The sequence below is a fragment of the Planococcus citri genome, chromosome 3, assembly GCF_950023065.1.
Source record: "Planococcus citri chromosome 3, ihPlaCitr1.1, whole genome shotgun sequence".
Taxonomy (NCBI): Eukaryota; Metazoa; Arthropoda; class Insecta; order Hemiptera; family Pseudococcidae; genus Planococcus; species Planococcus citri.
In genome coordinates this window covers 34,637,975-34,665,919 of record NC_088679.1, presented here as the reverse complement: position 1 = coordinate 34,665,919, position 27,945 = coordinate 34,637,975, and the positions used below count along the sequence as shown (strand labels likewise).

General features: G+C 34.8%; 1 protein-coding gene and 2 long non-coding RNA genes across 3 annotated transcripts; 2 read left to right on the top strand and 1 right to left on the bottom strand.

Annotated features, from left to right (window-relative positions):
• Positions 1-281: 281 nt before the first annotated feature.
• LOC135840370 (uncharacterized) lies at positions 282-11,921 on the top strand. Its single transcript, XR_010557729.1, has 5 exons — positions 282-1,016; positions 1,078-1,189; positions 1,430-1,526; positions 9,042-9,290; positions 11,765-11,921. It is a non-coding gene; the product is annotated as an uncharacterized LOC135840370 (long non-coding RNA).
• A 3,349-nt stretch (positions 11,922-15,270) lies between these two features.
• SkpA (SKP1-related A) lies at positions 15,271-16,475 on the top strand. The gene has a single exon (XM_065356091.1). It carries the CDS (start codon positions 15,443-15,445, stop codon positions 15,929-15,931), a length of 489 nt encoding a protein of 162 aa, XP_065212163.1. The 5' UTR covers positions 15,271-15,442; the 3' UTR covers positions 15,932-16,475.
• Positions 16,476-17,639: 1,164 nt separating this feature from the next.
• LOC135839862 (uncharacterized) lies at positions 17,640-18,466 on the bottom strand. The gene is made up of 2 exons (XR_010557651.1): positions 18,102-18,466; positions 17,640-17,956 (listed from the first exon to the last, which is right to left on the bottom strand). It is a non-coding gene; the product is annotated as an uncharacterized LOC135839862 (long non-coding RNA).
• Positions 18,467-27,945: the final 9,479 nt, after the last annotated feature.

Sequence of the window (27,945 nt, the reverse complement as noted above, 5' to 3'; positions counted from 1 at the left end):
TATTGAAATTAGTTTTTAGAACAAATTTTAGCTTTACAACTCCAATTTGATGGAATTTTGTGGGAATTTCGAGTTTCAAAAATCTGCTGGAGGCTCCAGAATTACTCAAAACTGGTTGAAACCGTTTCCAATCGATTTGGCATGTCGAAAATAGGGTATATCTCAAATTTCAACTTTCTTGGTCAATTTGGTAAAATTTTGATTTTTTCCCTCATTTTTGGCCTGAATTTGATTTTCAAAAATTCACCAAAAATCGAAAAACGCATTTTAGCACTTGAAATTTTGACAGGTGATAAATTTTAGCATGATCTTTCGAAATCGATTTACTTTTGTAAAGTTTGAAAAATTTCATGCTAGTCCTATGTTGAAGTTGAAACGCAAAATCTGCGATTTCAGCTGACCTGTCAATCAAAATTGCCGCCATTTTGTAAGTAAGGCCAACTTTTTTTGGGCGAGTTTGCTTTAAAATGTTCCTTAGGATGTCCCCTTTAAGAAAAAATTCGTCCCGTTTGATCGGCGGGGAGGGGGGGTGCAATTACTCCTATTGTCATATGCCGGACTAATAATACAATTACAAAAAACTGAAAACTAAAACTTAACCAGAGAAACTTGCAAGAAAAGGTAAAAAGCTGAAAGAAAGCTGAAAAAATAAAGCTTTTGGCTATAGCTTTTAGCTTTAAAAATCCCAAACTCCCTTTGGCTTTCAACTTTCAGCTTTTAGTTTTTGGCTAGCTTTCCATCCCTGTCAAAAACATTCCTTGAAGAAAAAAAATTGGAAAAAATTGGTGAATCGCAAAAAATTGAATCGCGACAGTGCGATTCAGCTAAAGTTGTGAATCGGATTCAAATTTTCACGATTCATTTTTATTTTGAATCCGATTCTGAATCCGATTCTGAATCGGATTCAAAATTGATCCGCGATTCATTTCCGCGATTCGAATCGCCCCATCTCTGACTATTTACCACAATTGATGCGTTGATCGCTAATTACTGGAGCTGGACTCGCCAATACACAGGTACTTGATCTTTCTGTAATTTATCCTCGTCGCTCGTTTTTCATTATCTCGTTCTACGCAGGTCGAATTTATCGCTCGGTGACCGGTGTTGTTCATCGTTGGGTTTTTACCGCTGATTTTTGGAAATGGTTTCTTCGGCTTCGCTGTTCGGTATCTTCGATTAATCTTCGGTGGTACGTATCTGTGAATTTTTTCGAATTCGGATTAGTTTTTCGTCGCATTTTTCATATTTTATTTTATTTTCCCTATTTCGTCGTGCTGATTCTCAATTTGGAATTTTGGTTCGTAGAATTTTCCTTAAACACTTGCCCCATATTTCTCAACGGATCCTGCTGACTAATTTTGAAAATGTGACGTTATTTTCAATCCACTGAATTCTCAATTTTAATTTTAAAATTTTTCCTTTTTTATAGGTGCTGACGGTTTCAAGTGCTCGATGGACTTTCCAAAATTAGATCGATTTTTATTCGTCGAATCATTTGTTTTTTGCTTCCTGCGTTTAATTAACAGGTATGCTATTTTTCCGAAGTGGGTTTTAAATTTTTTAATTTCGATTTTGGGTTGTTATTTTTTCCTAAAGAAAAATTCGATGTTTTGTTTTCGTAGGTAAGATTGACTTTTTCCTTGACTACTTTGGGTTTATTTCGTAAGATTGGACACACGTTGACGGATTTTTGGACCTGAATATTTGCCCCTTGAATTTACTCGCATTCATTGCAACGGTGCTATTAATTTGGAATCTGTATTTTGCCAGCTTTAATTTTTGCACAATTTGGAATTTGAATTTGCTTTGAAGACACCACTGGCATTCATTGCCTTTACCACTACGAATTTGCTGAATGTGCTCTGGCTTCTGGAATTTGCCAGTTTTATTTCGACGAATATATGTGGCCTTTGATTTTTCGTAGGGCTTATCCTCGATAAATTTATTGAGTCGACAATTTATCGAGTCGATAATGTCCATTTTTCCGTCGTATCGTGGTCGATAAATTTATCGACTATCGACTCGATAGTCGATAATCGATTCGCGTTGTCCCTAACTTTCGGAGGTATTTTCGTGATTTCGCGTGTTTTTTATATTTCGACGATTTTTTACGCATTTTGACGAAATTTTTCTTGTTCGATGAATTGCTTTTTCAGAGATTCAATTTTTATAGGCTGGAGGGGTGGTAAATTTTCCAAAATTTCGGTAAACTAAATAGTGGTATACACCAATTCAACAACGACGTTTTATTTTTTAAAAATCGATTTTTGACGAAAAAAATTTTTGAAAAATGTTTTCTGGACTAATTTTTCGCGACGAATCCGAATTTTTTGTCAGTTTTTTGTTTTGTTCGATGGTTTTAAAATTATTATTAGTTTCGCGTTCTTTTTTGGTGTTATTTTCGATGACAAATTTTAAAATTACTCTTACCTTTAGTTAGGGCTGTCCGGTGACCAATTTTTATCGGCCTCGAGTTTCTGTACGATGTACGTAATATACTCGAACTCCGGTACCAGCTTCCCATCATTTTGGACGAAGTATGGTCTTCGAGGTCCATACATTTCCGTGAGTCTTCTGATTTGATTTGATACGCGGATTCGTTTGGTCTCGTCGCGTTCCGAGAGATACTTAAAGTAATGGTTGATTTCCGAGATTCGTCCGTCGACCTTTGGCTTCTTGGTATCAGCTAAATACGAAAAAATCACCGTCGTTCTTTCGTCGTCTGTTAATATCGCGACGAGCTTGTCTATTTCTTTTTTTATGTCGAATACTGGAATCGATAAATTTTGTGAGTCCTCCATACCGACCTCAATATAGAGGTACTCGTCTCGAGGATGGATGAGTTTCTTTCTGTATTTGTCCAGATACTGTTTCGGTGCCGCCGCCGTCGATAAGTTTTTCAACAGGCGTCGATTCACAGCCCCAAATAGGCCAGTGCCCATCAACATGGTCGTTTTATAGTAGACATATTGGTATGGCGCATCATCCGAAGCGATTAAAAATACTCGAGCAGAGTCGTGTTGAGGTGCTCTTAATAGTTGGGCTTGTAAGTTGTTAATTGTGTTCGTCTGATTATTGATCGTCGTGGCCTGTTCGTTGACCCGCTCGCTTAGGCGTTGAATTTGCACTAGGTTCTCGTCTATCGTTCTGTTTTTTTCGGTGATTCTTCGGTTGAGATTCTGTATCTGTCGTCGATCCTCTTCCCTTCGCCTTTTCTCGTCCAGAACTGCTTCCTCGAAGCTACGTATTTCGTTCTTTTTGGTTTTCAATTGCGCGCGTAGGTCAGTTATTAGGATTTTATTTCCTCTAATCTCTTTCCTCAAGTGTTCCTCAGTAGATGGATTGGAAATGCGTTCGAACACCGATCGTCGTGGAGATGGCGATTTTGAATTTCTTGGCGAGCAATTTGGCGAGCTGTTTCGATACTTTGGGGGTTCGCTGCTCGACGACGTATATGACGACGATGACGTAGATGCAGATGACGACGAGAACGACGATGACGACGACGACAACGACGAATTTGAACTTTTGAACGTAACTGATTTTTTCGGAGATTGGGGTTTATACGTTGATTTTTTCGTAGGTGATTTATGTTTCGGTGATTTTATCGACGATTTTAACGCACTGTTATCGACTGGCTTTATAATCGAACTTACTTTGCTCGATGGTGAGGACTTTCGGGCTCTTGTACGATCAATTGTTACTTTTGTTGGACGAGTTTGTTTTCGACCTTGTTCGGGTGGCTTGTAATTGGACCCTGATGGTCTTGGCTCAACGTTTCTTGTCGGAGATAAAACCGCTTCGGCGATTTCGCCTACTACTTTATCAATGCGTTGCTTTGTCGAGTTTGGGGATTTGCTAGGCGACTTCGAAGATTTGGATGGCGACTTTGGCGGTGGAGTCTTTCGAGGAGATCTTGGTTTCGGCGAATTTTTTCGAGGGGATTTAGGTTTCGGCGATGACATCGGTTCATAGTCCAGATCATCTGGACTGTCTGGAAATTCCATTGATTCGCCTCGTTCGGCGAGCAACAACATTTCTTCTTGTTCCTCGGTAGGTTCGAAGAATGGTTCGCTGCTTTCAGCTCTCATAAAAGCCTCGAGTTCGTCGGCCATGTTTTTCACAACTATTTCGAAGAAAATTCGGCGATATATTTCGAAGATTTTATTTATTCGACGATTCAGCAGTGAAAAAAAAAAATGCCACTTTATTTCGAAGATAGATTCACACAGCGAAAGCGAAATTAATTCGAAGATATATTTTAAAAAAAATTTTTCAAAACTGAAGCACTTTGCTACACGATGCTATATACGCTAGGAGGTAGTATGACCATACACAACCGAGAAACGTTAAACGAATGATGCGTTGCCGCATCTCGATACCCTACGTGGCTCGTTCGTTTGCTCGACCATTGTTCAGCTTGGTCGTTGCTGGGGGAAGTAGGTACCTATCTTTGTTGGTTCTTGTCGAGTTTTTCTTTTGTTTAATTTATTTCTACCTTCGCTATCATTTATTTCGATGATATTTTTAGGTAATTGAGTGAAATATTCTATGGTAATCTTCGTTGGTGAGCTCTTGCTCTTTGATTTTACATAGCAAGTCGCTGGTCGGTTTTTCAGACGATGCTATTACCCCGAAGGCCATATCTGATAATTTTTCTTCGCCTATTTTATCTGCTACGAGTTGAAATTGGTGCATTTTATCGACATCTTTTACGTGTAAGGCGATACATACCATTTGAACTTGTTTGGAAATTTTTTTCTTTTTATTTTCTTGTAAAATTTTGGCTTTTTCTTGCTGTCTCTGTTTTCTGACTAATTTCCTTGCTTCCCTTAATCTATTTAATTGGTCCTGGAGCCATTCGTCGTTCTGTTTAATAGGTAGCTTCTTTGTAAATTTACCAGTTTTTAAAAATTCCTGTCTTTGTTTTAGCTCTTGATTTTCCAATTCGCTGTATCTTTCACTTATCTCTTTTAATCTTCGTTCTTCGTTTTCTAGCATTTTGTACACTGCCTCTTCGTCGCCTTTTCTTCGTTTTTCTTCTAGTATTTCTCTTTGGGCTGTAATTCTTTCGTGAAAAGGTCGGTCATCCCATGGGGATTTATACCTCGCCTCATCTTGCAAAATTCTTAGCTGGTCTTTAGATAGGTAGGGTGTCATTTGCCTAATATTTGAAATAGGCTTATCATCCGAATTCAAATTTTTGTAGTCTGCTAGTCGGTAGCAGTTGGTCTCAATTTGCTTCGTTATAATATAGGGACCTTTTCTTTTTGGAAATAATTTTTTATTTAAATATTTTGGTCCAGATGACTGATTGTGATTTTGCAGCATAACTAGGTCTCCAATTTGAACTCTTTTTTCTGGGTCATCGTTTTTATTAAATTCTTTCTCGTCGTGGACTATTTTTTCAAAATTTTTTAATCGAATAAATTTATTAATTTTTTCCATTCTTTCTTCCGGTTCTTCAATTAATATGTCGACCAATTCATCGTCGTATACTGCTGCTTTGGCTAATTTGTCTGCTAGTAGGTTTGCGTAATCATAGCCATGCCCCTCAACATATTTGATATTTATTTCCTCGAATTCTTTCTTAAGAGAATGGATCATTTGGAGTAGTTCTTTGTTGGCTATTTGTTTTCCAGCCACTTTCCAGTTTTTTTCTTTGTATTTTTGGACTCTGCTTATCGTTTCGATGGCATATTTAGAGTCTGTATATATTTCAAGTCGACGATACTTAGTCTTTGACAAAATTAAATCCATTGTTTTTTGAATTGCTACGAGTTCAGCAATGTTGTTGGTATATTTAGGCATATTTTGTAATTTTTGACTAATATTTTTCTTTCCATAAGGTCGTAGAATTATTCCAATGCCTGCTACAGCATCATCTTCACCATTTCTGGTGCATGCCCCATCCACGTACACTGTTACCAACTCCTTATCGAGCAATAAATCTTTGTGAGATATTTCTGATTTTTCTGCCTCTTCCAAAGTGATGTAATCTTTATCTTTAATTAATTTATTTCTTATTTTAATTAATTCGTCGTCTATATTTATTTCATTTATAGGGAAGAGAGCTGATGGAGGCTCATCATTTTTAAGGCCCATAATTTCGTTCGGTGAAAATTTGAACTCTGTTGGTCGATTATTCATTGCTCGTTCGGCATCAGCCACGTATTGGTGCCATCCTTCATGGGAGTAGGTACCTTCTTTTTCCGGATGGTTCAATGCTAGGCGTAGCAGGGTACCTAGCTCTCTCATTGTCCTTTCACACGAATTTGCAGGAGCATTATACGGTGCAATATGCGTTGCACGCACACCATACTTTTTACAGGCGGTTTTCCATTCGTCGGATCCAAATTGGGGCCCATTGTCAGTTGTTATTGTCGATAATTTATGTCCCCATTTCTCCAAATCTGCTTTAATTCTCATAAGTAGGTCTACACATCGTTGGGTCGTCGAATCGTCGGCTATATGGAACCAGGTGTAATGAGAAAAAATTTCTTTTCCAACGATGATGGACTTTGGACCATCTTCTTTACTAGGTAAAGGCCCAAAAATATCCATTGTGACCAATTGACCTATTTCTTTTGCAGTTATTTTATTGTAGGTAGGATGTTTTTTATACCCATATACTTTATTTTGTTTGCATAAAATGCAGGCGTTGGTAATATTTTGGATATGTTTCGACGAATTTGGGTAATAATATGTTCGATTAAAGATGGTTTCCAATCTCTTTGCCCCAAGATGTCCATAAAATTCGTGTAGGTAGGTAGTTATTTCGAAGAGTAGGTCATCAGGAAGCCTAATTAAATTTAAATTTTTTAATTTTCGATATAAGATGCCATTTTCTACGATGTATCTTGATTTTAAATTTTCAATTTTTTTCTTTATTGCTTTTGGTCCTCTTAATTTTGTTTTTTCGTCGACTTCTCCATGTACAATCATTCTCTTAATTTTTCTAAGCTGGTCATCTTTGTCTTGCATTGTTTCCATATTTAAAATCGCGTTTGTCAATTGTTCGTTTGGTTCTTTTCTTGTAAATTGTTTATGTTCGATGAAATTTACATCCATTTTGATCTCGGGGGGCATAGCTTCAAAGTATTTCTTTTTATCTTTTTTTATTTCATAGAAAATATTAAACGAGTTCAAAATTGTAATCCAATAGGCAGCTTTCAAATGGATTTGCGCTACATCTCGCAATTTAGCGATAGGAGTTTTTATCGACTCCGGAACCATTAATTTTTTGCCAATTAGCCACATTTGGGCTTTTTTCAATACTGTAACTAGGGCCAAAACCCTTTTTTCGATGTAGGTGTAATTTTTTTGATGTTTTTTAAGCGTTGCACTTATGAATAAAATTACATTATCGTTTTTGTCGTCGTCTTGTTGATAAATTACACCATTTACAGTATCCATGTCACTTGTTATTTCGATGAAAAATTCTCTTTTGGGGTCTGGGGACACCAATTCAAATTCTTTGCAATATTCTTCGTATAAAATATTAAATGTGTCGATGTGTTCTTGAGTCCATTCGAAATTTTTTCCTCCGTCGAGCAATAATTTAGTAAATGGTCGAATAATTGTTTGAAAATTTTTAATAAATTTTGAGTATAGGATGGTCAAACCTATCAATTGCTGCACCTGTCGAACATTTTTTAATACGACTCCATTTTTCTTCTTCTGCCAGTGTTTGTTTCTAAATTTTTCCAATTTTTTTAATTTATCTTGTTGTTTTCCAATTTTATTTTTATTTAATACGTGACCTAAATGGTCAATTTTTGTCTGAAATAATTTTGTTTTCTTGGCATTTAGGGTCAATCCTGCTTGGTCTATTTTTTCTAAAAATTGTACAATTGATTTCAGATGGTCTTCGAAGGTTTGACTTTTTATTTTGGCATCATCGACGTATATATCTAGCCCCAAAATTCCTTGTATCGCTGTTCTTAACATTCTTATAAAGCAGGCTGCTGCTGTTTTGACCCCAAAGGGCATTACAGTCCATTCGTATACACGTCCTTCATATTTGAAAGCTGTATACTTCCAAAAATCAGGGTGTAGAAGCATTTGGTGGTATCCTGCTGCAAAATCAAAAACTGATACCCATTTCACTCCATGATTATCGTGTACAATTCTTTCCATTGTGGAGGCTTCCTCTTGATCGTCGACTAGAATTTTATTCAAATGAGGGGGGTCTAAACATATACGTAGGCTTCCATCTGATTTTTCTCTGGCGAGCATATTGTTCAAATATTTGGACTCTGATGGTCTGACATGTCCAAGTTTAATTAATTTTTCAAATTCTTTGTCGAGTTGTTCTTTTTGGTGTTGGCTAGGTTTATAATTTCTAGCTACCCATTCTTCGGCATCAGGATCGATTGAAAATTCAAATTTATATTCTTTGCCATTGTACTGACCAATTTGACTTCGCCAAAGGTGTTTAAATGGAATTATTTCGTCGATAACTTTCCATTGCTGCTCTGGTTCTAAATTTGTTTTTCGTAGGTTATTTAAAATAATTGAAAAATTTTCGTCGATAGATTTATCTTTAAAAGTTTTATTGTAAAATACATTTAATTCTTTAATTTGAGTTTCAATTTTACAAACACGCACATGATGAATAAAATGGAGGTTTTCTGACAGGAAATTTAAATATTCTTTTTGGCCAGGAATTTTTGTACATTTTGCTCGCTGTTTCCAGAATTGCAGATCGATGTGTTCTTCCATGATGGTGTCTCTTCCCACCAACAATCCACAAGGCAGTCTTCGAACGATATAAAATGGAATTTCCATGTCCACTTTTCCAAATTTCATTTTAATTTTTACAATATATGGGAGGGTCCCTTCGCTCATTCCATTGGCAACTCGAACAATAATTTTATTTTTTGGTGTCGCGTAGGTGACTGCGTTTTTATGTCTTTTTTCAATTTTTTTCAATAATCTTTCGCTGATTAAATTAATTTCTGCACCACTGTCCAATAATCCGTAATAATCTTCTTTTTCAATCCCAAAATTAACACAAGATGTATTTTTCTTTTTTACAGGTGGCGGCAGTGGTATCACCGGATGGACGTCTTTTTGGATCTCTGGTTTTGGCCAACGTTTTGCTGGATACTCTATGGCGAAGATTTGCTTGAATAATGGAGGTGAGACATTTTCTTTATCGTTCCTACTCATTTCTTGATGTTTTGCTATAGACTTTTCTTCTTTTTTCAGGTGCTGATCGAACGAATTCATCCATTCAGAAAAAGAAAATTTTGGTTCTGCAGATTCCGCCGATTTACTGCTCGATGGTACACTATTTTTGTAAAAATTTTCGTTGTTACTTTTATTATTTTCCGCTTGTACTTTTGCATCCCTGTTTTGCTTTGCTTGTCTTTCGTATAATCGTAATTTTGCGTACCAATTTGACCAAAAGTCAGTGACCTTTGGGTCAATTTTATCGATGCATTCAATTTTATCGTTTTTTAAGCCTTTGTTATCGACCTGCATCGCCGTCTTTATCGTGCGTTGATCGTTCGCGATTTGCTTATCTTTTCCGTCGATACTGCTTTTTATTCGATCTTGAGAATCTGCCAAGCTGGTTTCATTGCTGGCGATTTCTTCTCTTTTTTTCTCCATCCAGGCCGTTTTCCATTTTATTTTGCGTAATTTTGGGTTGGTATGCGTGTCTAAATTTGTCGTAGGTAGGGTTTTTGGATCTTGCTTATCATTCGTGTCGAATCGATTTTCTATGTATCGAGTGGAAGTAGGTGAAAATTCATTTTGTTTTTTCGGTGTTCTGTTTTTGTTGTTGTTTTTTGCAGACATTTTTATTTCGTAAACCTCCTCAAAGATCCATCGGCCGGTATCTCCTGAATTAAGTCGTTGAACTGCGCTTGTAAGCATTCGGAGAGCGGTTTTATGGAAACTAGGGATTACTGGGGGTTTTCTAGTCTTGTGGTATCGTTGAAAACGGTCATAATGGACTCGAACATTCCCTCTGTCAGTCAAAATTTGTCGATACTTCGTTTTGTCAATAAATAGGTCTGCAATTCTGGTGATTAAGTAGGTACCAGTCTGTTTTGTAATTTTTTTATAAAATTCGACGAATGATAAGTATCTCCTTAAGCTTTTCGCGTTTTTTCGACCTCTCACATAGGGTAGGAGGGTCGGGAAAATTACACAAATTTGCTCAGCTCCATTATTTTTGATATACTCGATGGTTTTTCGAAGATAATACTCAACATACTTGAAATCGATGTCTCTTTCGTTGAGTTCATTTTCGCCAATTGCTAAAATTATATTTTTATTGAATTTTTTTATTTTTTTGATTTCTTCAAAATGCTCGGTGATCGATCTATTATTATATAAACGCCCATTAACTAGGCCTTCTCCCAATATGTCATAAATTTTTTTATCGATTTTTATCGTCCGGATTTCCCCCCTCGTTGCAGATGTTTCTGCACACATCGTCACTTGGCGTTTTTTGGGTCAGTTTTCTGCCCCTCTGGTTTATCATTTCGGGGGGGCGGGGGGTTTCCTTGAGGTTCGCGCTGATCATACTGTCTGTAACGATTTCTTCGGTAGTTAGGATCGTAATTTCTGCCCAGATATCTTGGATTTCTATCTTCATCTTGATTTTGCTGTCTGTCTTCTTGGTGGTCATAATTTCTATTTTTGTCTTCATAGTTTCTGCTTCTATCTTCTCTATTGTCTTGGTATCTACGGTCTCTGTTATATGGTTCTTCTCGACGATAATCTCTTCTTTCATAATTATTTCGCCGATAATTATCTCTTTCGTGATATCGATAATTTATGTTTATTTTGGACTGATCTTCTTCTTCGTCCCAAATTATGGTCATGTCATCTGTGTCCATGTTCTTGACAGTCTCCAATTTAGCCATCAGTGACTCTTTATTGGTCAGTCCTTCATTGTTGGTTTGTTGTTTAATGCACTTCGGGAATTTTTTGTACACCTTGGAGATGATCAATTTTTCTCTTGTATCGGTTTTTAACAAGGTGTCGTACCAATTGGAGATATATTCCATAAAATCGATGATTTTCGTGATGTGTTTTGGGATTTCTTTTTCAAAAGCGGCGACGGCTGCAGTTTTCACGTTATCGTCCCAAAATACATCCAAGAAATATTCCTGTAATTCTTCAAAAGTCTTTGCTTTTTGGACTTTTTCATTCCAGGCAGTCGATTCAATTTTCACACACGAAGCTAGAAGCATTCTTCGATTATCCGGATCGATATTTTGGATCACTGACGGTGTTGTAAATTGAGCCAAGAACTTATGCGGGAAAAACCTATTTTTTGTCTCATAATTGACCACATTTTTGTAAAATAAGTCGATGAAAATTTTATCTGATCCGCTAGCTGGAACTGTAGCAACCTGTACGTTTTTCATCGTGTTATTTAGAGCCATTTTAGCTCCATCAACCACTGATTTAACGTTTTCTTCGACTATGCCCATAAATTTGTCGTGTGCATCTGATTCAATTTTATCCAGGCTATCTTCCATATTCAATTTTAATTGGTCGAAGTAGATTTTGATGTCTTTTTTAATATCTACGTTTAACAGGGCAATTATTTCGATTTTTATTTCTTCTTTTAGTGCCTCCTTAAGTTCTTCCTTTACTTGGGTTTTTAATTCATCTTTTAATTCGGTTTTGATATCGTTTTTTAATTCGGACTTTGCTAAACTTAGATCATTTTGTAATTTATTTTCTAATTCGTTGAGATTTTGCTGAGTAACCATTTTGATCTTTCTTTTTGTTTTAGGTACTCTTGGTGTTGGAGGTGGAGCAATTCGATTACGGAGTTCGATACCTGGAGGAAATGCTCGTGCCGGTGATGAAGCTTTTACTGTTGTTTTAGGTATTTTGAAGATTTTTTTGTAATTTTTATTTTTGAAAAAATACAACTGAGAGTTCGTGGATTTTATTTTTATTTTTATTTTGATTCGTAGTAGCGGCTGACGAGTCGCATTTATTTTTTATGTTGATACTGGATTCGTAGGTTTTATTTTTTGAACAATTTTTTAGAAAAAATAATGCTCAAATTTTTCGAAGATAAATTTTTAAAGCACGAGTCAGGCGCCAATGAAGTACCAGGCACTAGTGTTCTGATGTCAGCGTTTATAGCGGGCTAGGCTTTTGGTACAACCAGTATTCTAGCCAGAGATGGGGCGATTCACAAAAAAAATGAATCGGATTCAAATGGCGCGATTCGCCCAAAAAATCGAATCCGATTCAAAATTAGCGATTCACTTTTCAAGTGAATCCGATTCTGAATCGGACTCAAATGCACTCGCGATTCAAAAATTGCGATTCACGATTCAATTTTTCTATTTTTGCAAATTTTACTCTATTGCTGCCCTGAGCGAATTTTTTTATTGAACATTGGGGAGGACACCACAAGAGTGGTTTTTAAAGGGGACATCCTAAGGAACATTGTAAAGCAAACTCGCCCAAAACTTACAAAATTGCGGCCATTTTCATTGACAGGTCAGCTGAAATCGCAGATTTTGCGTTTCAACATAGGACTTGCATGAAGTTTTTCAAACTTCACAAAGGTAAATCGAAAGATCATGCTAAAATTTATCACCTGTCAAAATTTCAAGTGCTAAAGTGCGTTTTTCGACTTTTGGTGAATTTTTGAAAATCGAATTCAGGCCAAAAATGAGGGAAAAAATCAAAATTTTACCAAATTGACCAAGAAAGCTGAAATTTGGGATATACCCTATTTTCGACATGCCAAATCGATTGGAAATGGTTTCAACCCGTTTTGAGCAGTTCTGGAGCCTCCAGCAGATTTTTGAAACTCGAAATTCCCACAAAATTCCATCAAATTGGAGTTGTAATTGTAAAGCTAAACTTTATTCTAAAAACTAATTTCAATACGCTACAAAGTACTGCAAATGAATTTCAAGTCGTTTTGGAGCCTCCAGCGACTTTTTGAAAATTCTTGAAGCCTCCAGAAGATTTTTGAAACTTTGAATTTTCACAAAATTTCATCAAATGGAGATGGAAAGCTGAAATTTACTCTACACTCCAATTTTAACACCATCTGAAGACGACTTCAGGTGGGTTCAAGTCATTTTAGAGCCTTCAGCGACTTTTTTGAAAATTACCAGAGCCTCCAGCAGATTTTTGAAACTTGAAATTTCCCCAACATTAATTTATCAAATGGAGTTGGCAAGCTGAAATTTACTTCGCAGACTACATGGTGGTTTCAAATGGTTTTGAAGCTTCCAGCTACTTTTAGGAAATTTCAATTTTCCAAAAAAACGCCATACAACCTTTCAAAAAGTCGCTGGAGGCTCCAAAACGACTTGAAAGTCACCTGCAGTCCTTCGTAGCGTATTGAAATTAGTTTTTAGAATAAAGTTTAGCTTTACAACTTCAATTTGATGGAATTTTGTGGGAATTTCGAGTTTTAAAAATCTGCTGGAGGCTTCAGAACTACTCAAAACTGGTTGAAACCGTTTCCAATCGATTTGGCATGTCGAAAATAGGGTATATCTCAAATTTCAACTTTCTTGGTCAATTTGGTAAAATTTTGATTTTTTCCCTCATTTTTGGCCTGAATTTGATTTTCAAAAATTCACCAAAAATCGAAAAACGCATTTTAGCACTTGAAATTTTGACAGGTGATAAATTTTAGCATGATCTTTCGATTTACCTTTGTAAAGTTTGAAAAATTTCATGCTAGTCCTATGTTGAAGTTGAAACGCAAAATCTGCGATTTCAGCTGACCTGTGAATCAAAATGGCCGCCATTTTGTAAGTAAGGCCAACTTTTTTTTGGGCGAGTTTGCTTTGAAATGTTCCTTAGGGTGTCCCCTTTAAGAAAAAATTTGTCCCGTTTGATCGGCGGGGAGGGGGGGGGTGCAATTACTCCTATTGTCATATGCCGGACTAATATTACAATTACAAAAAACTGAAACTGAAACTTAACCAGAGAAACTTGCAAGAAAAGGTAAAAAGCTGAAAGAAAGCTGAAAAAATAAAGCTTTTGGCTATAGCTTTTAGCTTTAAAAAATCCCAAACTTCCTTTGGCTTTCAACTTTCAGCTTTTAGCTTTCGGCTAGCTTTCCATCCCTGTCAAAAACATTCCTTGAAGAAAAAAAATAAAAAATTGGAAAAAATTGGTGAATCGCAAAAAATTGAATCGCGACAGTGCGATTCAGCTAAAGTTGTGAATCGGATTCAAATTTTCACGATTCATTTTTATTTTGAATCCGATTCTGAATCCGATTCTGAATCCGATTCAAAATTGATCCGCGATTCATTTCCGCGATTCGAATCGCCCCATCTCTGATTCTAGCTCAGTCGGAGAGTAATTAAAATAACAGTACTGCACTCAGAGAGCTACAGATTTTATTCATTTACCTTTGAGACAAATAAAAACTCAGGGTTGGTTCGTGGGAGATGAAATATAATATACATATAATATCACAAGGAAAATTATATATACAATTTATCTTCGATGGAATTTAATTAAAACAAACATTTCGCTGGTATATAATACAATTTCAATATTTGCCTATAATAGGTCAATTTCGAAGAATTATTTTTATTTATTTTAATTCGATGAATTTTAGTGTTGCTCAAACAACCGGGTCAACCGGTTGCACCATAAAATTTGCACCCGGTTGGGGAGCAACCGGGTACCCGGATTCGCAACCGGTTTGAAATTTCATTGAAAAAGTAAATGAATGTTGTGAAATTAGGAATGTCCGCGATTTTTTATCAAAATTCAATATTCGCTAAGAAAATTATTTATTTGACATTTCGGATTTTCGGCAGTAATAATTTGTAGATTCGCGTCGTCTTTGAATTAAAACATCGACATTTCGCTAAATTTAGCTTAAAAATCGCAATTTTTCTTGATTTTTTCATTTTTCATCAATTTTTGAGGTCGGAACCGGTTGCCACCCGGGTACCCGGATCATATTATCAAAACAACCGGTTGTCCGAGAAACCGGGTGTTTGAACAACACTAATGAATTTATAAGAGAAGTCGAAGACATGCAACGTATAAGAAGCTGTACGCTGAATGAGCTGAGTTAATTTGGATGCTGTGCCACCGAGTATATAAACACTCGGCGACACAGCTAATCTGCGAGTAGCAGAAATAGCTCAGTTTAGCCAACCGAGTCGGAGCACCGGGCGTTACCACTTCACGGTCATGACGAAGGCAGAGGCACGAAACTCGAAAGAGGAAGCATTTTAAAATGGCGAATTCGATTATTCATTCATTCCGTTCTGTTTATTTTTTTTTGAAGGTTGAAGATACTGAAAAGTGAAAAGCTGAATGTAAAGTTTCGATGGTGATAGTTGCAATTTTCGTCGACGTTTATAGAAATTGATGTAAATTTTCGTGAAAAAGTTGATATTCGTAACCGTTAGTATTGATTTAATTCTCGTCTGATCTCGCATTGATTTAAAATTTCAGTATGCCGAGCATCAAATTACAAAGTTGCGACAATGAGATATTCACCATCGACTTCGAAGTTGCTAAATGTTCGGCCACAATTAAAACAATGGTGGAAGATTTAGGTCTGGAAGAAGGAGACGAAGAAATTGTTCCATTACCGAACGTAAATTCAGCTATTCTACGTAAAGTTATTCAATGGGCCACTTATCACAAAGACGATCCACCACTTCCTGAAGATGAAGAAAACAAAGAAAAAAGAACAGACGATATATCGAGCTGGGATTCCGATTTTTTGAAAGTAGATCAAGGTACTCTATTTGAATTGATTTTGGCTGCGAACTATTTGGATATCAAAGGATTGTTGGACGTTACTTGTAAAACCGTAGCGAATATGATCAAAGGTAAAACACCGGAAGAAATACGCAAGACGTTCAATATCAAAAACGATTTCAATCCGGCCGAAGAAGAACAAGTTCGTAAAGAAAATGAATGGTGTGAAGACAAATGATTTTATCATATTTGCGTCTACTACTTTAAGTCTTTTATTTTTGTATTACTAAAACATGCTTTGTGCGGTACTGATAGCCTATTTTGTATTAAAGTCAAATCTTTCTTTTTCAAAATGATTTAAAATTTTGTGCAAGGATTTTCATTTACATTAAACGACAAGATTTGGTGTAATTTTTAGCAATGTTCTTAAAATAAATTGACTAATATTTCGGTTTTGAAGGTTTATATTCCATTTATTCATTTTACATCACCATTCGTTGTTGCACACTCATTTCATTAAAAAGGGCAATATCGTTTCGCATGTTTTTAGATTTCGCTAGTTGGATATTTTGTACTATGTAGTCAAATGTTCATTTGATGTTTTTGCTATTGAGCTGATTACAGAGAAGTACTCGATTTCTCTCCTTTGTTTGTTCATATTCAGTTCATTTTAAAGATTGTCCCTGGAATTTTAAGTATGTTTAGTAAAGAATGAATAATTTTGTGTTTGTATTAAGTGTAGCTTCATTGATTTTCTCCAATAAAATGTACTTATTAATAAATTAATCGTGTACTTAATTAATAAGAAATATTTGTATTCATTCAGGTCGGTGCACTAATTATTCTGGATTGGAATGAAGTCAAGAAATAAACGAATGTATTTTAGATAGTTAGATTGTATTTAAAACAAAATTTACAGTACAAAATTACTGCGGAGTTCGTCCTCTTCCATAACCACCTATCTGAAAATGAGATCAAAGCAAATTAGTCGCGATAGTTGTATAGATAAGGTCTAAGGTAAAATTTGCTTGGGCGAAATTATACAGCAAAAAAAACTACAGAATTGAATCCCGTAGTCGACTGTTTAAGTGATCTCGATCAAACTACAAAAATTATGTAATATTTAAAAACAAAAACAGAAGTAGTATTTATTTAGCGCTTCTGGTGAGTTGAACATAGTAGAACACAGTATTTAGGCGTATTTAGGAGAAAAAATCGTTCATCGCTTCGGTTGGCTACATTTGTTATGCATGTTTTCAAAATCGAAAGAAAATTGAAATAGATCACCAATTCACCATTACTTATTGAAAATAAACAATACGAGGGAAATAGTGACGCAGAATGATATCTTGAAAGATGTTTCATTGTGGCATTTTATGATTTTAAATTACTTTGGTTACTATGAATGAAATGAACCATGCGCAATTATTCTATTAGATGATATTGCTGGAGAAGTGGAAACGATCTTGCGTAATCGAACAACGTATACTATTTCGCTCATTTGCTGACATGCTGACTAACTTCTGAAAGAAGTATTTAGTGCTGCTAGAAACTTAACTGCTGATAATAAAATCTTTGCTGAAATTATTATTAAAAGCTGTTGAAATAAATAATTTCACTGGAAATTCGTTCAAGGACGACGTGTTACTTTCACTCTTGAGTATCCGAATCGATAACGAAAAAAAAACATCAATAAGTTTGAATAGTGAAATATTGAAATTGAATTTTCCTTTAGCAAATCGCCGCACTGAACAATTTCATACATAAAAATGCGAAGTTTTGAAAGTAGTCTCAAAATAATATTGAAGACAAACCGACTTCATACTCTTTTTTCGAGTTGACAAAGGTTTGTAATATTCTGACCCTGACCCTGACCCTGCAAACCTATTACTTCTCTCATGCAAAATATTTCATCAGCAGCTTTTAAAAAATGTTCACACAATATATCCCGTGATAATCTTCATGTAATATGAAATTGAAAATATATCATTACACAAAATTTGATTATATGTAAATCTTGCAACGAAATAAAAGACAACATTGAATATGAATACACCGGTGAACACATCTCAATGTCAAACTACAAATAAACTCAATCTCAATTATATTCAACGACGTGGAACTGAACCTTCTTTGACCGTATTTTTTGGAATGTCAATCACTTCCTTTTGAAGAGGAACATCCGTCCGTTTCTGAGCGAATAAATCGTATGTTTGAAATCCAATAGCGCCTACAACGAGCAATACGTAAGCACGTGGACTACCTGCAACAGCAATACAACACGATATCATGAACATGGAGTATGGTGGATCAAAGATGGCCCAACTCTTATTTCTTACAGGACAACTAATAGATTATTTCGCTATTAGTAGAGAGAATCACTAAAACACAAAAGAAATATTTCTTACCCATAAAATGAATTATCGATCTCAGTGATTTCATCACGATAGTGGGCTCCTTAGGAGGGTTATTAGTTTCAGTGAGACCCATCGCAAATACAATATAATACAACAATAATTTTCTCACTCGCAAGGCTTAGTACACTTTTCGTATTCGTAAAAGAAGTAAGAGGAAGTTAGGTTAGAAGAGTAAGAAGGTGAGAACGAAACAAGAGAACAGCGAAGAGTCAAGACTCAAGAGAAACGAGATGTGCTATGTTCACAGCACATACGGAACACGACCCTGAAGAATCATGCAATATTCGTTCTTTTTGTTCGAACAAGTGATTCGGCTCGTAATGTTTACTTTAGTTTTCATATTATCAAAACAAAACAATTTTCTATTGAATGAAGGTAATGAAGTAATTTATGAATTTTATTTTATTTATTAAAGGAAGAATAAATAAACACAGTCAACTTCTTTCTTTGTACCTAATACCCGAAGAATTAACAACCAAGTATATGTTTGTTTATCATCTCTCACCCAAGTGCTCGTAATCACCCAGTTACGATTACAAGTCTTACAACAACCCTAATAAGTAAGTAATGACTAACCAGAAAGCATCGTGAAACAAGTTCGTTTCAGAGATGCCGAAATGACAAACAGTATTTCAAAGATGTCCAAAGCTATTTACTCATCTAAAAAAATGATCGCAAACCACATCGCAAAATTCACCTTCCATTTCACAAAACATTAAACAGAGTCAGTACGAAGATCAAGTTGCTCTTCATTTCTTCAGTCAAAAGTTGATAGATACCTAATTGGGCAGCTGACAAATAATCTGCAAATATGTTTTATCCTTTTATCGTCCTTATGACACATGAAATGATTTTCTGTTGTGTTATCACGTCTTATCAGACCAGAGATCACATGGCAAATATTTGATGTTTCTGATTCTGACTTTTGGAAAATTGGAAACACGAAATCAATTGTCAAATCATCAATACCAATCAATACATTCTGTTTCGATGATTTATTAATTATTTATTTACACTAATTCGCTGAATCGCTAAGTACCTAAACTAAAATGTTACTAAAATAAAATGGGAAAACGTCGAAAACGATAACGTTAAACGTTCAGATCGAACGTTCAGTGATCGAACATTTGAATCACCCGTTCGTTCGTCTATGTTCCGTATGTGCTGTGAACATAGCACATCTCAAGAGGAACACTTTCACCTTAATCACCTTTCAAGGCTTCTGTTCTGCTCGATAAGATAGGGGTGTTGTTATTTTCACAATGACATTGACATTCTCTGCCAAAGTGTCCTAGATACGAGGCATTCGAGCTATCACGCTATCCTACCTGCAGTAATTTGTGCGGCACTACCTACTTTGGTCCACAGTATTATTTACGATATTGTGAAAGTAGCACTACGCAGTAGAGACAAACGAAAGGCAGCCAACCATCCAGCTACGAGGAGGGAATAAATTCCCTCGGAAAGGTTTTCAGCCAGTTTGTGCTTTCTGCTCGTCTTTTTAAAAATCCCTTGTACATTAAACTGGTTGTTTCTTTAGAGAGTGTGGCCTGACACACACTGGAGAAGCAGGTATTCGTTCCTATTCTGTTTCATTTATTGTTCTCTCTCTTTATATTGGAATATTCACAGTAACCAAGAGATTTTTTTTTTTTTTTCTATTGTGTAAATGTAAACTACCTAAGGTTATTGTGAAGTTGTACACTGCTGACTGCAGCATATGTATAGCATTGGTATGCAATTTCATTCATCCCTTAACCATCCCTTACACCCTCTATCTAAGCTGTAATGTGCCCAGCTGATTGATGAGTGTCTGCCAAGTAGTGTTGGCCTGAGAATATTCTCAATGCGCATAATCTGAGAATATTCGCGAATATTCGCGAATATTCTCAAATGCCTGGAGAATATTCTCTCAAAAAAATAAAAATCATGACTTTTTTCAAAAAATTTGAAGTTTTTTCTACAATTTTCCACAATTTACAAGTTTTACATCTACTTTTCTTTATAAATTTCCAATTTTCCTTAATAATTTGAATCCTTTTCAATGGAAATTTGGAAAGTTTCCGATTATCTCTAAACTAAGCAATAATGTTCTAATTTTTTGAAAAGAATCTGCGGAATATGCGCAAGAATATGCGCATATTCTTGCGCATGCGCAAGCAAAAAAAGAATATTCGCGAATTTGCCCAACACTACTGCCAAGGCAGTTGACCGCTACATTTTATCCGTGAAATACAGAAAACATTATCTTATTGTAACCATGTGCTGTTGGCGCTAAATAAATAAATCTATTTGGCGCCAAATACACATGTGAGTCTTAAAAATGTAGCCTACTGAAATACGTATTTGTAGGAGTAGGTACGTATGAAACACTGAAAAGAATTTCAACAGTACCTATCTAATTTTTACTGGAAGAAATTTGTTAATTTGAATAGATTAGATAGGTAGGCACGTATTTTATAAACTTGATGAACTTTGCTTATAATTATCAACTTCAAAGTTCAAACTAATTACAAGTATAAGTATACCTACTTACCGTATTTTGGGCAAGATATGTAAGTACCACAAAAAATTGAAAAGTGACAAGTACTCATCAATCGTTAGCGTAAGCATTCTCATTTATGTAGGTTTTCTAATAAAAATCTATTCATTTTCGAATAATTTTTTCGAATTCATGAAATTTTAGAAGTACCATATTTTGATTTACAGAACCAATTTTCGATCAAATTTTAAGGCTTTATAGAGAGTTATTACAGTTTTAGATCATTATGACCAATTGACCATAAACCACCTTCCTAAATTTACACGATTTTCAATTTTTCATAACCTGAAAGGAACACTTAAAAAAAATACTTCAAAAATTATCTCGTTTTGACTAATATTTTATACTTTAAATCAGTCTATGTTACGAGTACTCTGATGACAGTGATGACATTCTCTACATACTTTTGAAGCCTACAACTCACTCGCACATACAGGGCCAAATTTTGAAACATGAGCTTTTAGATGGAAAATTTCACTTTCAGCTTTTTTAAAAACTTCAATGAGTGCTTTCGAATCAGATTTTGATGCGATTCGAACGGTGAAATTAGTTTTGAAGCAGACGACGTTTGAGTGCTAAGAAATATTGGGACCCCTTCCCCTTTCTCTCACATTCTTGAGGACTTTACGGTAATTTGCGTTGGAGTCAGGTAGGTATACCTTCCTGAAAAGGGACTATCTACCTAAAATGTTCGCCATAGATTTGAACGAAGTCGCGATTTTTAGAAAGAGTAAGTAAGTAGGTGCTCAGTAACCAAAAATTTAGCAATTAAAATTGATTTTTCGAAAATTTTTGAAAAAGAAAATGTTGAGTAGGTACCTATATGTATTTATAAAAATAAGGAAAATCAGCCCTAAAACTCTATAATATCAACTCCCTCAAAACGAATTTCACCAATTCTGGTCATTGTGAAGCCTCCAACACGATATTCGATTTCTCCAGCATTTTTGAATTCCTCCTGAAGGCGTGGAATTAATTTGAGCATCCAATGAATCGACCTGTAGTTTATTCTCGACTTTTTTATGGAGTTGATCTATATTGAGTGTGGTTTCCAGATGGGTCTCTCAAGTGTATTTATTTCAACACAACTGTACACCTTGCACCCGTGCACCCCCCAATCCCGGCAATTGTATTTCACCACAAATTCCACCCCCCACCCATAAGAAAACTTTTTTTGAAAAAGTAATCTGCGAGCTAATCAATGATGTTCTGATTGAGCCGTATACCAATTTTCAGCTTGTTCGGATGGTTTTTGGCCAAAATAACCCTAAAAAACACATTTTTAGTTCGTTTCTCGCCTTAGCAAGAAATATCTACTGTAGGTGTATGAGCTATACTCGACTTTTCATCACAATCTAAACTCGAGCAGAAATAATGAAAAAATTCATTTCCTGGGGCTGTAAATTTCAGAACAAGCTGAAATTTAGTGTATGACTGTTTCAGTAGAGCATTGATATGTCTGTACACAAATTTTTCAAAAAAATAAATTTTAGGAGGGGAGGGGTGGATTTTGGGACGAACTTGATGGTGAGGGTTTTTGGTTCAAAGTTGGGCTAAAATAGAATCAAAATTCGAGTTCAGCGACCTTGAATTAGTGAGAAAACGTGGTTCGCGATATTTTTTGGCCATATTTGGCCCAAAATTGACAAATTTTAATTTTTTCAAAATTCTGATTTACTCAATCACAAGAAAATATCTGTCTTAATCGAAAAAAATGCAATGACAAAACTTGTTTAGCATGCCAAGTACTAGTGAAATACGAGGTTTTCGAGTGTTAATTTCCTATTTTCATTTACCTACCCAACTTGATGGGGAGTAGGTAGACGAAAGTAGGTAATAATCATTTGAAACCCATGTATTTCATTAGTACACGACATGCTAAACAACTTTTGTGATCATCATTTTTTTGATTAAGCGATCCTTTCGCTTATAATTGAGCAAAACTGGATTTTGAAAAAATTGAAATTTGTCAATTTTGGGCCAAATATGGCCAAAAAATTATCGCGAACCACGTTTTCTCACTAATTCAAGGTCGCTGAACTCGAATTTTGATTCTATTTTAGCCCAACTTTGAACCAAAAACCCTCACCATCAAGTTCGTCCCAAAATCCACCCCTCCCCTCCTAAAATTTATTTTTTTGAAAAATTTGTGTACAGACATATCAATGCTCTACTGAAACAGTCATACACTAAATTTCAGCTTGTTCTGAAATTTACAGCCCCAGGAAATGAATTTTTTCACTATTTCTGCTCGAGTTTAGATTGTGATGAAAAGTCGAGTATAGCTCATACACCTACAGTAGATATTTCTTGCTAAGGCGAGAAACGAACTAAAAATGTGTTTTTTAGGGTTATTTTGGCCAAAAACCATCCGAACAAGCTGAAAATTGGTATACGGCTCAATCAGAACATCATTGATTAGCTCGCAGATTACTTTTTCAAAAAAAGTTTTCTTATGGGTGGGGGGTGGAATTTGTGGTGAAATACAATTGTCGGGATTGCGGGGGTGCAGGGTGGACAGTTGTGTTGAAATTGAATAAAAATTCATGTTCAGCGACCTCAAATTACTGGGAAGGCATGTTTCGCGATAATTTTCTGACCATATTATGCTCAAAATTGATGAATTTTGATTTTTGTCAAAATTTTTTTTTGATCTATTTCAAGTGAAAGAACCGTGTAATCAAAAAAATGATGATAACAAAAGTTGTTCAGCATGTCTATTACTAGTGGAATACGTGAGTTTCGAGTGTTTATTTCCCACTTTAATTTTCCTACCCAACTTGGTAGGAAGATAGGTAGACAAGAGTAGGTAATTAACATTATTTTGAAACCCCTTGTTTTGCAATAGTAGGTACTCGACATTTTGAACAACTTATTTGAGTCATTATTATTTTTTCAATTGAAGAAGAGAAGACCTTTATAGAGCAAAAAAGGAAATTTTGACTAAAATCAAAATTCGTAAATTTGAGGATAAATTTTACGAAACTGCTGAAATCAGACGAGTTTCTCCCTAATACGTATGGGGGTGTCAGGCCATATTTAAAAAATTGTGGTTTAGTTCAAATCTAAGACGAACAGTTTTAGTATAGTCAACTTGAGAAAAATCATATTCGAATGACCCATAGGTGGTTGAGATTTTTGGATGTAAAATTGACAACATTATTTTTATGCTCTAATTACTTATGTACGAATACAATCATCCCTGCATAGACTACATGGCAAAAACTGCATCCACTGTTTAAAAAAAAAATCTATGTTTATACACATTGGTTTTGGTTCTATTTTTGGCACGATTTTTTTTTTAAATTGCTGTCTCGATGCAGAGTTTTGTTTTTGTTTATTTTTGTGACAAAGATGCTAAATTGAGAAAAAAGGACAAAAAAAATCATCGTTTTTTCTTTTTTCTATAAAAATATAGTTTTTTACTAATTTGAAAATTTAAGAGAATGGATATTTGAGTCATTGAGAGAAAGAATGGGAAGGAAGAAATCAAACTTCAGAAAATAAAAATTTCCATAGAAAGAACATGAAGAGAAAAGTGGAAATCATACCAAATTGAAAATCAACAAAATTATAAATTGTTTCCTATCTCTTCCTTTGAATCTTGATCAATTGATTATATTGTCGAGTTTTTCCACTCTTTCTCATGTTTTGCTATTTTGATGATGGAATTTTTGTCATTTTGCATATCGCTAATGGTACTTGTTGAAGAGTTCTTATGATTAAAAAAAATTTTTATTCAACTCGCAAATGTCCAGAAATTTTCAAAGTCTCGCTTTCTGCAAAAAATGAAAAAAATCCCACTTTTTGTTTAATTTGCCAAAAAGTGTTGTTTCTTACCATAAATTTCTGAAAATCGTCGCTGATTTGCAAAAAAAATCCAAATGTCCTAATTTTTTCAAAAATTACCAAAATGCATTGTTTTATTTTTTTCTGAAATTGTCGAAGTCTTTTTTTTTTGTCAACATTTTCCCAAGAATGTCACGTATTCTTTCACGAAAAAGTTTCATTTTCTTGGCAAAAATTGCAAACTTAGGTATTTTTTGTCAGACATTTCCCAACTTGTTTTTTTCCAAATTGCTAAGAAATTTTGCTTTTTCACCCTGAAGATTGCTTAAAAAATTAGGTACTGGAAATTGTCGTTTTTTTTGCAAAAAGTTCCAAAAAGCCCTAGTTTTTTCAAAAATTGTTAAAAACTCTCCTTTTGAATACTACGCGTAAAAATTGATAAAAAAAACTTTGACTTCTTCTAAAATTTTTGAAATCTATCTTGCTTTCTTAAAAATAGAAATCACCAAAAACTGGCGAAATGGTCTCACTTTTTTGTGGCGCTCAATAAAATGGTAAGCTTGAAAAATTGAAAATGTGACCTGTTCTGACAAAAGGTACCACAAGTCGGAAAACGTTTTTTTACAGTAGAGGCAAAAATGTAAAAATAAGTCAAAATTTTGAAAAATTGTTTTTTCGCGGATTTCGGTGGTTTGACATGTGAACTGTAATGTGACACAGCCACAACACGTAATTTGACCGCAAAATGTGTTGAAAGCGCATTTTGAAGTTAGTGTCAGTCGAAAATTTTAGCGCTCAATACTTTCAAAGCTCTCTGGAGGCGGAACAAAGCATTCTACGGAAAAATTAGGTCGAGGAAAACTGTAGAGAATTAAATTTCCAATCGACATAATGTCATTAGTTTTTTTCTAGGAGGCTTAGTTTTCGATATATTTGCAAAAAAAAGTAAAAATCGGAAAAAAATTTCAATTTTTTTAAGCATTTTTTTCTTATTTTTTTACGTTTTTATAATGTATATGTGTTCTTATCGTAAATTTAACTTATTCCATGTTATTCTACACACTTTCAAGTACCAGAATCCATTTTTTGAAACATTATGTACCTTTTCTCGGAAAACATCACATTATCAGTTTTCATCAATTTTTTTTTTCAAAATGCGTTTTTCTCAAAAACGAGTTTTTGAATCCAGCAACTTTCAGATGTAAAAAAGAGTGGAAAAAAATGGGCTAGAAGGCTGGGATTGGTCTCATTCGACTCGGTAGGATGTCTAGTATTCAAAATGGCCAAAAACTCAAAAAAATTTTTCCGACTTGTGGTCCCTAGTCTCAGACCAGGTCACTTAATGTTTTTAATATTTTTGATTTTTTTAATGGTTATTTGTCGCATTATGCCTATTTAGGACTAAAACCCCATTTTCATTCGGTTTTTTCACTTTTATTGGAGATTTTAGTTTACCTTGCTCTTGAAATATGCAAAAACATCCATGTTTTACAAATTGCTATTCATTTGAAGTCCAGGATGCCTTTTATCACTATTTATGAGTTGAAATGACCCCCCACCCTCCCCCTCATTCCCACCATCTCCGGAAATTCTCAATTTGCACATAATTCCGGTAGAAAATGAATCTTGGCGTAAGTAATCTGAAAAAATACCTACATACCTACGATTCTCCAACTCAATGTAAAAAAATGTATTTTTTAAGCACAGCTCCCAGCTTTCAGCCAGAACTCATCACGCGGAGATGGCTGGCGAGATAAATTTATTCCGTTAATTTTTTTTTTATTAAATCACCATTTATTTGGATTCGGTGAATCAAATTACCCCAATTTTCAGTCGTTTCATGATAATTTGTAGCTATGCTTTCAAACGTTTTCTGCGTTTTAAAAGCAGCAATTTTTCAGAAAAAACTAGCAGAAACATTTATTAAATTTTTAAAAATTGTGCAAAATAATTTGCAAAGAGGTTTATTTTAGTAGAGTTCAGCTCATTAAATACGAATTTGGAATTTACAGGTCGACTTTTTGATTGGAATGAAAAAGTAAAATTTTCAAAATTTGATTTCTTAAACTGATTTTCCTTGAGAAATTTCGGATTGCAGGATGAAAAAAGATGATTTTGCGAAATTATTGAAAAAAGACTGGAAATTGGAGTAATCTGATTCTCTGAATTCAAATATGAGAATGGAAAAAACACTTGACTAAATAAAGCAGTCCTTAAGATAGAAAATTGAAACGAAACATGCTTTCTCAATCGCTCTAAAACTTCTGAAAACTGGAATAAAAGTGTATGCGTAATATATTTTGAGATTCTTGCGAAACAATTACTGCAAAAGTGTTGTGAATGTATAGCTGGTGAGCATGGAGTTAATTTCCATAATTTCAAAAAGATTGCTAATGAATAAAAAATGGGGAAATTTGTACTGAAAATCTTCATTTGCATGCAAAATTTCGTAAATTTCTTTAGATAAAAAAATTCTCATATGAAGCAAAAAGTGTGGAAATTCAATTTTTGAAGTGAGCTCGAAGAATATCGTTCTCCACAAAAAATACTCATCTAACAGGCTGTTGAATAATTTGAAAAAATCGACTATAGATTGATTCCACCAACTTAATATTTTTCCAAAGCAATTGAATTTTTATCTAAAAATTATTTTGAAAATTCCTAAGACCTACTAAGAACGTTCAACTCGAATTTGAGGAAATATTTCTGAAAAGGATTCGATTCAAGTTTTCAACTGTGTTGAAAACTCGAAATCAGAATATTTTTCCAGTATCAGATCATCTGTTGATAATGGAGTGTATAGATAGGAAATTTTGAGGTCTACAAGTTTAGTTCAATGCATTTCCCCCTGAAATAATATTTAGTTATAATGCGATTTCGAGTTTTATGTTGGTACCTATTGTTGGTAAAAGGAAGAGAAAATGAAAAATCATATGCAAAACTTGAATCAAAGTTTCTTTCTTTTTTCTTTTTTTACCACTTTTCTGACAATGTCGACCCTCTTCTTATGGAATGTACCATCTCAGAAGTGTTCAACCTTTTCAAAATAATTGTACCCATTTACCTAAGTGGTAGAATTATGTGGATTCATACTCGCGAGTCGCGAGTATGTACACATAGGCTAAGTAAATACCAACCCTGAAACAGGTACCCTGGCATTCTGATCCTGACTACCATAATACAATAGGGCTACTTTGTGAGCTATAACATCTAAGAATGGGTATTAGATAGAGAGTGGAAACAATTGAATGTAAAAAAAATATATACTACCCTCGACTACCCAAACAAGAAGAAGCATCATATTCTGAATAAAGAGACAGAGAGAGAGAAATTATATTGACATGTGGCCGCACTGCAGACGTTCCACAACCAAGGGAAAACTAAAGCTCTTTAATACAAGTATGGAAATAGATCATGCTCTTAAGAAAGTCTTAGCATTTTACGTATGTGTTACGTACTGCGCATGGCAGGTTGGTGTCGTCACGCGGTGGAGGTGGGAGGAGC

Excerpts from the sequence above, each read along its gene's own strand:
- SkpA (XM_065356091.1), top strand. The coding sequence starts at position 15,443 with ATGCCGAGCATCAAATTACAAAGTTGCGACAATGAGATATTCACCATC.